The sequence below is a fragment of the Sarcophilus harrisii genome, chromosome 6 (assembly GCF_902635505.1).
Source record: "Sarcophilus harrisii chromosome 6, mSarHar1.11, whole genome shotgun sequence".
Lineage (NCBI taxonomy): Eukaryota > Metazoa > Chordata > Mammalia > Dasyuromorphia > Dasyuridae > Sarcophilus > Sarcophilus harrisii.
This window is the reverse complement of record NC_045431.1, coordinates 115,442,844-115,455,347: the sequence shown is the minus strand read 5'-3', so window position 1 is coordinate 115,455,347 and position 12,504 is coordinate 115,442,844. Positions and strand designations below refer to the sequence as shown.

Here is a 12,504-nt window from a genome sequence, read left to right as displayed (position 1 = left end):
ACCTTGCATATCTACAGTCATTTCTTCTGACTACTCTCATGGATAGATGAGATACCCATGGATGTGGTAGATACCCTCATAGATTTAGATGATCACCTAGAGATAAAAAAGGCCTTGGAGATCACCTTGCTCAGTCTTCTTATTTTACACAGGAACAAATTAAAGTCTGGATGCTGCTAATTTTTTATTTGGAGCATCTTTGTTTTAAAAGAAATATCAGTTCTCTAAACCCTATGACAGGACAGAACACTTATTATCATGGAATGGTAAGGCTTTGGGATTAGTCTCTCTTAGTGTCTGAAACGCATTAGTCCTCTTTAGATCCATGTTTCTGCTTCCAATCAATCTAGATTAATAATAGTATTATATGCATCTATCTGATGTTTGAATTAGATTCTGAAGAGTTAAAAAATGCACATATGCAGAAATTGGTCCATTTACAAATTAGCTAGTAGGACTTGTGCAAGAGCAGAAAAAAACCTTAGTTGAAATTTTTTTTAGACAACACTTAATTAAAAACACTTTTAAAATTCAGAAACAGCTAATCCTAAAAATGGAATAAAATTTTAAACTACTGTTTAGTTACTATGAGCTTTAAAATGGAATTAATTTTCTAAATCCCATTTATTTTGATTAAAAGAAAGGCTTTTAAAAATTAACAATAATTTACTCTGTTAATTAAAAACATTTAAAAAATTTAATTCTAACATTTTCCCCTTGACCAGAGTTGTTCTCTGTATTTATTTTGTCAGTTACTAGATGATGGTATTTTTACAGATAGATTTTTAAAAATTAAAGACTTATTCCATAAACCACATACAAAAATTATTCTCTTTACTGTATGTAAAGTCCCATCTTGCATACCTAGAATCATGTACTTATTAATAAGTCATACATTGAATGAGTCATTACTTATGGAAATCAACATACTGTACTTGTCATACAACTAACCTTCCCTAATATGAATCATCCTATGTCTGTTTTATTTAATTGCTCTTTCCTTTATTATTCTTTTTTCATATTCATTAAGTTAATATGCTTTTTTAAAATGAAAAGGTTAAAAAAAGTTAAGCAAACATTACTAAGCATTCATTAAAATGTAAATAATACACTTGCAACATGAAAACAAAGGAAGCAATATATATATATATTGATTCTAGCTGTGACTCAGTGAGTTAGTATGATTGAAAAAAATACATCGTCATGCTGATAGAATGTTGTACTTTCAAATCTATTACACTCCTGAATTGATGTGCTATTTTCTTTGGACAACTTTCACACCAGGAAATGATCCCTGCAAGGAAAAAAAAAATTAAATCAAAAGCTTCTAAATGAGATAAATTTTTATTGCTGCATTACCTGAATTAATAAAAGCTAATAGTGATTTTATCTAATGTCACTCATTTGGTAAAGTAACTTTGATATTTTTATATTAAAAAAATTTACATGTCTTAGTAACTCTCTTTTTTAAAAAAAGCAATTACACATATGTGTATACTTTGTTTATAATTATACTGGATATGCAAAAATGTTCATGGTGAGTGTAGTCAGCATTATGAGTTAATTGATCTAGAGGGAACAACAATATCTTCCTTTTATTTTTTTTTTAAAAGTACAGCATGCTTGTTTGTGTGTTTTCCTGTGAACATTTTTCACTAATTTCTACTCATTTTACATTGGGGATATAAATTCTCAATTAAACATTACTAATAACAATTTCATTAACAATGATCCTAATTAATGAAATAACAATTTCTATCAATTTAAATTACTAAGGGTATAATTAAGAAAGAAAAAAAAAGATTTTTGGTAACATGATTATTGGTTTTTTATTTATTTGTCACTAATTTAGGAGGTAAAAAGAAGCAATCAATATTTTTAATGAAATAATCAAAACAATAACATCTGGCTGGTTTAATAGAAATAACTCAATTTAGACTATATCTATAAGCTACTACTGAATATATTTAGTGGCTGATTGTTTTTGGCTGTGTAGATAGACAATCAATTGAATCAGTTAATTATCTGAATCAATGATTAAGATGGTTAAAATAAGTGGAATGACTATGCCACAATTTAGTTACTTTAGTGAATTGACATGCCCTTAGAACAATCTCCTGCTTTTCAGCTTTTATGAGCTATTCACTTAAATGAGTTATTATATTAGCTTGATTGGTTATCAGCAAATAACATTCTATAATGAAATGTACATGCCATTTTTTAAACTAAATTAAGAATGGAAATAAAAATATGACATTTAAAAATTTCTGAGCGTGGTTTGGGTTTATCTTTAGATTTATGCATATCATACCCCTTCTTCTGTAAATGGCAATCACATCTGTTTCTAAAAATCTAAGTTATTATAAAAACAAAGAATTTTTAAATAGGAGGTAGCATAATCTGCCAAAAGAGAAGAAAAATTTCAAACTGTTAGGAATTGGAAGAAGAAGCCATAAGGTAAATGGGAGAAGTCTACAAAGGAATCTGCCAGCCCAAAGGGAACAAAAGGAATGAAATGACAGAGAAACAATGCAATGTATCAGAAAGAACAGTGGGTTATGAATTAGAAAACCTGGGCTAGCTTCAGCTCTGCCACTACTTCTGAAATCTTGGGCAACTGCTTTTCTTCTCTGGATCTCTGTTCCCCATTTTGGAAAATAAGATGGTTGAAATGGATGATCCTTGAGGTCATAGCCAGGTCTTAAATTCTGCTTTATTTCACAGCCTTTTACCCTCAGAATCATCTGCTTCCTTGCCTTTCTTGTCTACAACAAACTCAAGTTACAGGAGTATTTTGTGAGTAACCTTTACATGATTTCAGGGTCTTTGTTGTCTCTTGTTCTTAAAACAAAATTTGGCTTTCCCTATAGAAATCTCTCTCCCTTCATTTATTCACCTACCTCAAAGAAAACCTATGCCAACTATAAGAGGCATGGTGATCACACTCAGAACCAAATAATGGCTGAAAAAGCTGTCTTGGCTCTTAACACTACTCCAGTGGAATATAAACTCTTATAGAAGAACTGTTGGCTGGCACACATTGTATAAGCTTGGTAAATATCCAGACAATTAAGTATTTTTCCCCCTAAAGCCAGAGACAAGAGGAAGCTGAGGAAGGGAATTTAGAAGAGAAAATAAATGGAGCAAGATAATTTCTGGCAGCAGTATTTTAAGATGAACAGAATGGAAGAAGGTGAGATGTAAAAGAAATCATAGAGGACACAGCAGTGGCATCTGAGGGAGATTATAATCAAACAGTATTTATTAAGCTGCCACATATGCTTAATTGCACAGATAAGATGTTAAACTGTTGAGATGAAGAACAAAGAATATGGGGAAATCTTTATAAGAAACTCAACAGGCTTTGCAACAGGTTAGAAATAAGGGAAAAAAGAGATTTTTTAAAAAGGCAAAGAATAGAATAGGTAAGGAGATTCTAGGATAATGGAGATAGGTAATTATATTTTAGGTATTAGCTGGCTATAAAAACTGAGGCTCGTATTTCAGAAAAATAGGTAGGATTTTGAAAAAAAAATAGGAGACCATTGGACTGGATAGAGAGAAAGGTAAATCTGGGATTCGTGTATTATGACAGCATTAAAAGTTGTAAGAATAAAATCATCAGAGTCTATAGAGAGAAGTAATAAAGTTTTAGCAAAGAAGTACAGCGAAGGACGACTTTCAGACCTAAAATAAAAGTAATGGAGAAAAGACTAAAGAAATGTCTCATGAGATAGATATGAGAACAAAAAAGTCACTTAATCCCAAGCATAATTCTTAAAGAGGAGGAAGACATAGGCTTCAAGGTGAATAGGTCTTAGCTGAAAGAGGATAATGATAGAAGAGAAACCTCTAGTTATGATCAGCCAAAGAGCTTCCATGACCTAATTTGATCATGTTCCCAAGGAAAAAAACTGAAAATCTGTTTGAAGTTATTATGAATTCATTTCCTGAGGCACTCTACAATTGAACAAGGCACATGGATGGTTCGTTATGTGAAACCAAAACATCATTATAGTATGTGGCATTGTAATTTTAGAGGGGTTAGACTTACAAAAATTCTTTAAGGCCTATTATAAATGATTAATACATGTTTTCCTGGTGCCTTAATTGCTATTAAAAAAGAAGCTGGTTACTCTGGAAATAACACTAATCAAAAAAAAAAATCTAACCTATTGTATGAAAGCTCCATCAAAATCAGAATTCGTAAGAGATCTGGCCTAGGATGTTGCCTGATAGAGAGACATACATCTCTTGTTGTCTTTATTGATTAATGCTAAAATATTTACTCCTTTAATTAATTAAGTGGTTCAAACTTATGAAGAGCTGCCATTCATCATATTTTGAATAAATTATTTTTTCTTCTCAAGAGCAAATTAAAGGACTTTTATTCTATAGATATAAAGACTCCCTTCTTTTTAATTATAGGAGTAAGAAGACATAATAGAAGGACAAAGACATGGTAAAATTAACTGCTCTGAGGTTAACATTTTTTTAATATGTTTTAGTATTCCAATCAAAGTTTTAAAAGGGACTAAATATTTCTGTCTGGTTAAATAATTTTCATATTTTGGGGGATAAAAATGCCCTGAATGATCATATGCTAAATTTAAAACCAAGTAGGGGGAACTGAGAGCTATTTTTAATTCTGGGTTCCATCAGCTAGAGCAGCGATTTGGAGGCATGGAGGAATCTTTCTGATATTCACTGAAATCATAAATAGTAGGCAATAACCTACTCTGCCTACATGCCAGGTTGATTCTGAATAGACTGAAAGTCTTGGATAAAAATGGGAAAAGTTAAGTGGGCAATTACAATAGCATAATTAATTGATCTCATATGAAAGTAGTTTAGGATATTTAAATAAAAATATAACAACAAAGAAATCATTCAATATGCAGTTCATCCATTAATAATTAGCAAAACATTTACCAAACTGCAAGGTAAAAGTAACTAACAAGGTATCAATGTCTACAAAGTATCCATAAAAGAATTGATCTATAATAAATCTTGTATTAAATGACTGCAGGTGAAACACATTTCTGTTTAATATCTAATTATTGTATGACTTAATTTATTCAGAAAGAATATGTGTCTATGTATTTAATATGGATATGTATGTACATATGCACACACAAATATACACACACAATCACAAAAGTCAGAATTGTAGTTAACTTCATACTGCTAAAGATTAGAGTGATTGAATAAAGATAAAAATAATGCATTTATTTCTTAGCACTGGATTGATCATTCTCTATCCTTTAAACCTATTATGTTATATTCCCATTCAAAGATTTTCATCTCCTCTTTTAGATTTCTCCAGTAGCTATTTCTCATGCTGATAAACTATATTAAGAGGCATGGAATGAGGGAGGTCCTGTGGTAAGATTATCCTATTTAGATCACCTTTAGAGCTCTATATTCAATTTGGCTGTACTATGTCTGAAACAAGACATGGACAAGGTGAAATGTATATAGAGAAGGATGACCAAGATTCTTAAGGGATGGGAAATTATTCCATGCAAAGAATATTTAAAAGAACTGAATATATTTAGCCTGAAAAAGTGGCTTCTCAAGGCAATGGAGTGAGGAAGACATTACAGCTAAATTCAAATATTTAAAGGGTTATCATATGGAAAAGACTTGGTTTACTTTTCCCCAGAAAAATCAATCAGAGAAGCAGATTTTTGCATAGGTATAAGGATAAAATTCCTAACTGGAGCTGTCTCCTGGCAGAACGGGTTACCTTGGTAGGCTGTTAACTATCTATCACTAGAAGTCTTGAGGAACATGTTTACAAGGCTATTATGTGCAGAAGCTGTGATCATGTATGGGAGGGGGAACAACAGTAAAAAGAAATGATTGCAAAGAATAAATGCCTTTTTAAAGTTTGAATTTAAGAAAAATGATTCTTACTTATTGGGTTTAGGATGGCGGGGTGGGGGTTAATGATCAGAACAACTTTGTGGCTCACATAACAGTAATTTCCAGTTTTTCCCCAAGCTGGTTTGAATAACACAAAATAAAGGAAATAATAAAACTGAACTACTTCAGGCTGTATAAAAAAACTGTTTTATTGATTGTATCAAAAATTAGTAGCAAAAATTATATTCATGAGAGTAAAAAAATAAACTTTTTTTTGATGAAAGAAGTTGGATCTGGTGGAAAAATACTTTCTAAAAAATCATATCCAAAGCTATGCTGAAATATGGAGTGAGGAAAAAAAGCAACCCCCTTTTTGATTTTTCTTATAATCCTTTGAAAATAAAAAGTCTACAAAGTACTCTTAGTTTCATAGATTACAAAATGCAATATGAGGAAGATCTAGATTTGAATATCATTTCAAGACTTAGTACTGGCCTGACCAGATTGCTGAGGTTTAAACATACTACCCACAGTCAATCTGCATTACACCTCTATAGTCAAGTATAATCACTCTATTATTAGAAGAGAAGATAGACAAGAAAGGGAAAGCAGAAAATTGTTATCAACGATAATTTATCTTATAAATGATAGTTATGGAGTTGGGGGATATGGATGGGTGGAAAAATCTCAGCATTGCCACAAATTAAAAGAATAACCCAAGATTAAACTAATTTTGGATTTAAAAAAATCCCAAAACAAAACCCAACAACAACAACAAACAAAACAAAAAAGGAAACCAATCCCACACATAGCAGGAAAGAAAAGTCAGCCCAGCTAAAATTGTTAATGTAGCTGAAACTGAGCCTTAGAATCATACACAATAGGGGACTTTAACTAAAAAAGAAAAAAAAATCAATGCCAAATAAGTCTGGTTCTTCACCTCAAGAGTTCCAACCAAGTGAGATTATTAAACAAACCCCAGTAGCCTTGTGTTGGCTACAATGTGAGATATTCACTCTGCAGTTTATATTTATCGGTTGAATGACTGAAAGTTCAAACACTGTTTACCTTGGATTAACAACATTAAAAGATGTGAAACCTGGACAGCAAGAAGAAAATAACCAAAAAAATATATTTCAGATCAAAATAGCTCATTTTACTTTTCAGGATGACAGCCAATGTGGAATTATGTTCTCCTTTTCATATATGTAAAAAGAAATCTTGTCATCTGTTAATGTTTTTTTTTCCTACTTCAATCCTTGAAAATAAAGTGAGGATTAATATAACTATACTGAAGAGTCACTAGGTGTTCTTATGAATAAACACATCAGCAAAAATCTATCTCCCAGCAACCCTTCACGCAGCAATTCTGTATAGGAATGACTTCTTAACAAAGTCTGAATGTGGTAAAATTTGCAATAATCTCATCTCTGACTTCCATAGCTAATAAAAATAAACAAATAAATAGTAAAGTACTCTTGAAAATATCAATAATTTGTGAAAGATTTTCCTATTTGACAAGAACTACTAGGAAAACTGGAAAAGAGTTTTGCAGAATTTAGGTTTAAACTTCCATCAGATAACATATTACAATAATCCACTCAAAATGGATATAGACCATTATTATTAAACTTCACACCATTAAAAAAGTTAAAAGAGAACGGTAATAAAGGGGAGAATTTTTAACCAAACAAGGGCTGTAAGGGACCAAAAAAGACAAAATCAAGAATTTTGAGTCCATGAAATTGAAGGGCTTCTGGATAAAACAAAATCAATCTAGCAAAGATAATTAGATATTAATTGAGGAAAAATATCTATGTGTACATTTGCATCAAATATTTCTGAGAAATGTTTGATATCCAAGATATATAGGAAACGAATTAAATTAAGTCTAAGACAATCCCTCATAGATTAGTAGTAACATGTTCTCCTAAGAGTTGCAGGCTAAAATAAAGAAAGATTGTTTCAAATCACCAATCACCAATATCAGAGAAATGTAAGTCAACTCTAAGTTTTGACATATACTCTCCTAATGGGTAGAGATAACAGTTGATGACAATACTTCATGTTAGAGGGGCTCTAGAAAGCAGACATACTGTTAGGAGAATTGTGAATTGGCACAATCACTGTGGAAAGCAATTTGGAGTAATGCAAAGAAGGTGACAAAAATGTCCAAAAGCCTTTGTAGGTTAACTACAAATCTCATAGCTAGTTATATGTCCCAAGTAAATCCAAGTCAGAAAGAATAGGACTATATACACTAAAATGTTTATAGTACTACTTTTTTTGTTTGCTTAGCAAAAAACCAGAAACAAAATAGATGTTCATTGACTAAACTAATTGTGATAATCAATGTAATGGAATATTAGTCAGGTGTAAGAAATGACAAATATGAAAGGTTTCAGGGAAACACTGCCATCCTTCTAGGAACTGGACAAAGTCAAGTAAACAAAAGTAAGAAAACAATAGACAAAACAATTACCATTATGCTGATGGAAAGCACATAAAAACCTCAAGCCAAATGACTGAACATTGTTCAATTTTAATGACTATATGTTGGCATTAAAGAAGAGCTGAGGATATTATTTTCTCTCATTCTCTGTAGAGCAAGAGAATTCTGGGCATGGAGGATTGCATAAATGGAGGAGGGAGGAAGATTATATCCAGAATTAAAGGTAATGTAAAAACAAACTATGTCCATAGACTATTAAAATACTAGAATACAGTCCTAGAGTTCTCACAAGAACTATTCAATTTTTTTCCTTCTCTAAAGTAAGCACTAGAGATACAATTCTCCTTGCCAAGAGCACGGTTAGTTAAGTATTTGATTCTCTTGTGTTGTACCCAGTACACAAAATTAAATATGCTTCTGATGACTTAACGTGACTTATTTCATAAATATTTGTCAAAACAATTATTGTCAACTACAATGCAATTATACATATTCAATTTGATGACTCAACTGGAAAATTACTTTTTTCCTAATAAAATGTTTCTAAGTGACAACAGTGAATCAGTGTTGATTAGTTGTTCAGTAATTAATTATCATAGGTAAATTTAGCTCTGTGCTAATAACCTTCAGGAAAAAAAAAGCTTCTCCCAAACCAACCAACTTGAATATAATCTTTATCTGGGAAGAAGTGGGATCTAGCTTTTGACATGTCCTCTTCAAACCACATATAATGGAAAAAGAAAGCTGAAGAACTAGAGACTGATATCATGGATCATAAGACATGGCTTCTTGCTTTTGGGGGAAAGCTTTAGATTTTGACCTTTGGAGACTATTTAAGGGTCTTCTATTGGGTGATCCTCAGAGTAGAAACAATTCAGATGCTCTGTCTCTCTGGCACCAAAGAGCAATTTGTCCAGCATGAGATAGTTTTTCCAATCTTGCAGTATACTCAACAGAACTAATTTGGATGTTCAAGTTAATCATGAACCCAGCCTGTGCTGGGATCAGCATTTTGGGACCAACATTATCAAATGAAAACATGGCCCAGAGGGTCCAGCATGCTGTTGCTATGTCCTTCCTGACTTTTTCCTCCCTGCAATCCAATGGAATGTTAAGATGTGGGGAAGAAAAATAATCACGAAGAAGGTTGGGGAAATCCACATAGCATCACATGGTGGGGGAACCACTACCTGTCTCTAAAGTAAAACACTGAATTTGTTCTCAGAAGACATGAGTTTAAATCCCATTTCTTGTACAAATAGCCACAAGCCTTTGGCCAACTCAATCTACCTCAATTTCTTCATTATGACAGCACTGATAGAGGAAACAGTGAAAATCCTCCCCAAATTTCCCCTTTCTAACTATTTTTGAGTCCCTATTGTGTCACTGGCAGCCTTGGACATTTTTTGGGAGGAGATAAAACTGAGAAGTTATGTGAATTGTCCAGGGTCACCAAGACTATCTTTGTTAGAAATAGGGCTTGAACCAGGACTGGATTTCTTTTCAGAACATAACAAGTCTCTTATGGTGAGTTATATTACATAAACAAGTTCTGCTGAACCTCCCATCTTCTCAGGGAGCTTACCACCTATCGAACACCAATTTTTTTTTAAAGAAAGTACTAACAAACTAGAATATATTGAGGGAATAACCAACTAGAATTGCAAAATAACAAGAAGCAATGCCACAAGAGAAATGACTGAAGGAATTGAGGATATTTTATCTGGAAGATGGATAACCAGAGCTGCTCAAGTATTAGAATATCTTTACATAGAAAAGAACTGGAATCTTTTTGTGTTGCTCTGGGGCATAGAACCAGGTTCAGTGGGGAATTTATAGGGAAATCAATTAAAAAAAACTTTTAATAAGGAAGGTACCTACAATAATAATACATTACTCATGTATAAAATATTTCAAGATTTACTAAATGATTTTTTCACGTCAAGCCTATGATATAGGTGTACAGGTATGATTACTATTACTATTCAGATGAGGTTCAGAGACTTAGAGCTACTTGAGTCAAATCATAGATATTCATAGACAAAGTCAGTAGTTAAACTCAGTCCTGCTAACTCCAAATATAAAAGAGCACTTCATGAAACAAAATGTTAAACCAGTAGGAGGAAGGGCTACTGGCCAGTGACTAAAAATAAGGGATCATAGAACTAGATGACCTCTAAATTCTTTCTGATGTATACCAATTACCAATCTATAATTTAATGACTTAGCAGAAAGAATAACAATGGGGAAAAAAGTAGGCATAATATGAAGAAAAGGACAGAGAAGCAAGAATATGAATGCCAGAAATATGCTTTTTTATTTCCTTCTAACTTCTGGGTGTTTGGTTAGAGTTTGTGGAAGAGAAAAATGATATGGATTTTTACTCTCTCCCATAGGACAAAAAGGGCCTCATCCCTCAATGGTAAAAACAGTCAAATACACATGACCTATCTTTTTATTATTACTACTTGAACTTTTAAAGAGCAGGAGAAACAAAACACAACTTGGATTACTGAAATATATTTGAACTCTGGAAGAAAAGTTTAAATTAGTTTATTTTTCAATTCTAGACATAAAAAGCAGTAAGCAGTTTTGCTGCTCACTCTAAAAGAATTTCCGAGATCTTAGGATGTGCTATTCTTTGGTTTAGTTGCCAAAAGACTGAGAAATCTATACAATAGTTACCTGCTTTCCAGTGGTACATTACTGCCAAGGACCCAGCTGTCCTGCAGCTGGACGGACTCGGGTGTGGTTTGCAGCTCGGCGGGCAAAGCAGCCGGCGGGGCCGGACTCTGATTCCTCCTATTGGTCAGAGAGTTTCTGTTGAGAGAAGTGATGGATGGATGATGCTGTGCAGAATGTTGTTTGTGTGAAGGTGGCAGAGGCTGCAGAGTGGACTGTCCTTGATTATTGGCAGGTTGTTCTAAAAAACAAAAAAGATGAAAATTCATTATATATTTCTGCATGTACACACACACACACACAAATATACATATACTACCGATTTCTTGGGGGATCCACTAAACAGTTGAGTTAGAATTAGAAACTGAATATAATTCCATAGTCTAATATATTTGCATATTATTCTATTAGTGGGTGTTCAGTGACATTCTCTAAGAGTGAGTTTACCCTTGATACACAAAGTTCTAATTAATATACAACAGATGGCAAAATTGCTTTTGGTTTTAATTTGTTTCAGGTTTTTTTTTTCATCTGGTTTTATTAACACCTACAGAAAACAGCATCTGACAGCTCCCCTAATGTGCCTTTAGATCTCAGCTTTTTTTAACAAACCAACCCTGAAATTAAATGGGTAATTTCGAAAGAACACAAAGGTTTTCGAAATGCATATAATCCCTATAATTATTTAATGGAGTTTTTTTTAAGCTTTATTTAACTGCAATAAATTATTACAAGCTAGTTGCTAAACAGCAGTAGATGACTCTAGTTTAGTGCATTTCAAATAAGGCAGATCTGCACTATGATCTACTAATAGATGCTAAGTATTCTTTACCAGAAGGTCACTCTGGGAAGCAGATGTTGCTTCATGGATATTTAACAGACTGAATCACATCTGATTACAACGTCAGAAGACTCATATACTTAATGGCCGTTACATCCATTAGAACACACACAGAACAGATTTTCCAATTTCACACTATGCAGTATCACTACATTTTGAAGTAAGTCATAGGTGACCAGAGATGGTCTCCCATGACAGTGGTGGAACCGGGATGCTACTAAACCACAACTGGCCATAAACAATCTGGCCATTTAAAAATATATATTAATGTGATGGTTAGGTTTTAACAACCAATCAACCTTTGTGATTATAATAAGCTGTATGCAAAAAACATAATGTTGTCATAGATTAATGGGACATGTGAGACTGATTTTTTATTGGCATTATCTGGTACTAAAAACATTTTTCCAAAATCACACTTAATTTTTTGAATCATATTGTTTTTAATTACATGTAAAGTTTTCTTCTTTTAAAAATTTGACTTTCCAATTTTCTTCTTCCTTCCCTCCCTTCTTACCTCTTCTGTCTCTTCGATGGTAAGAACAAAATTGCATTTAAGAAAACCAAATGTTGATTAGGGAGTTAGGGAGATGACTGTTATTTGGTACTCAACTTATTATGCTTCTACCCATGGAAGATGTCAATCTTAGACAAACTACAG

At 32.7% G+C, this 12,504-nt stretch overlaps 1 protein-coding gene across 5 annotated transcripts in view; it reads right to left on the bottom strand.

Annotated features, from left to right (window-relative positions):
• Positions 1-12,504, bottom strand: part of LOC100924065 (teneurin-3) — a 311,270-nt gene that overhangs the window by 225,228 nt on the left and 73,538 nt on the right. For all 5 annotated transcript variants that reach the window (XM_031943281.1, XM_031943284.1, XM_031943282.1 and 2 more), the window contains exon 2: positions 11,006-11,243. In XM_031943281.1, the coding sequence (XP_031799141.1) occupies positions 11,006-11,243 (238 nt within the window). The remainder of the gene's footprint in view (positions 1-11,005; positions 11,244-12,504) is intronic.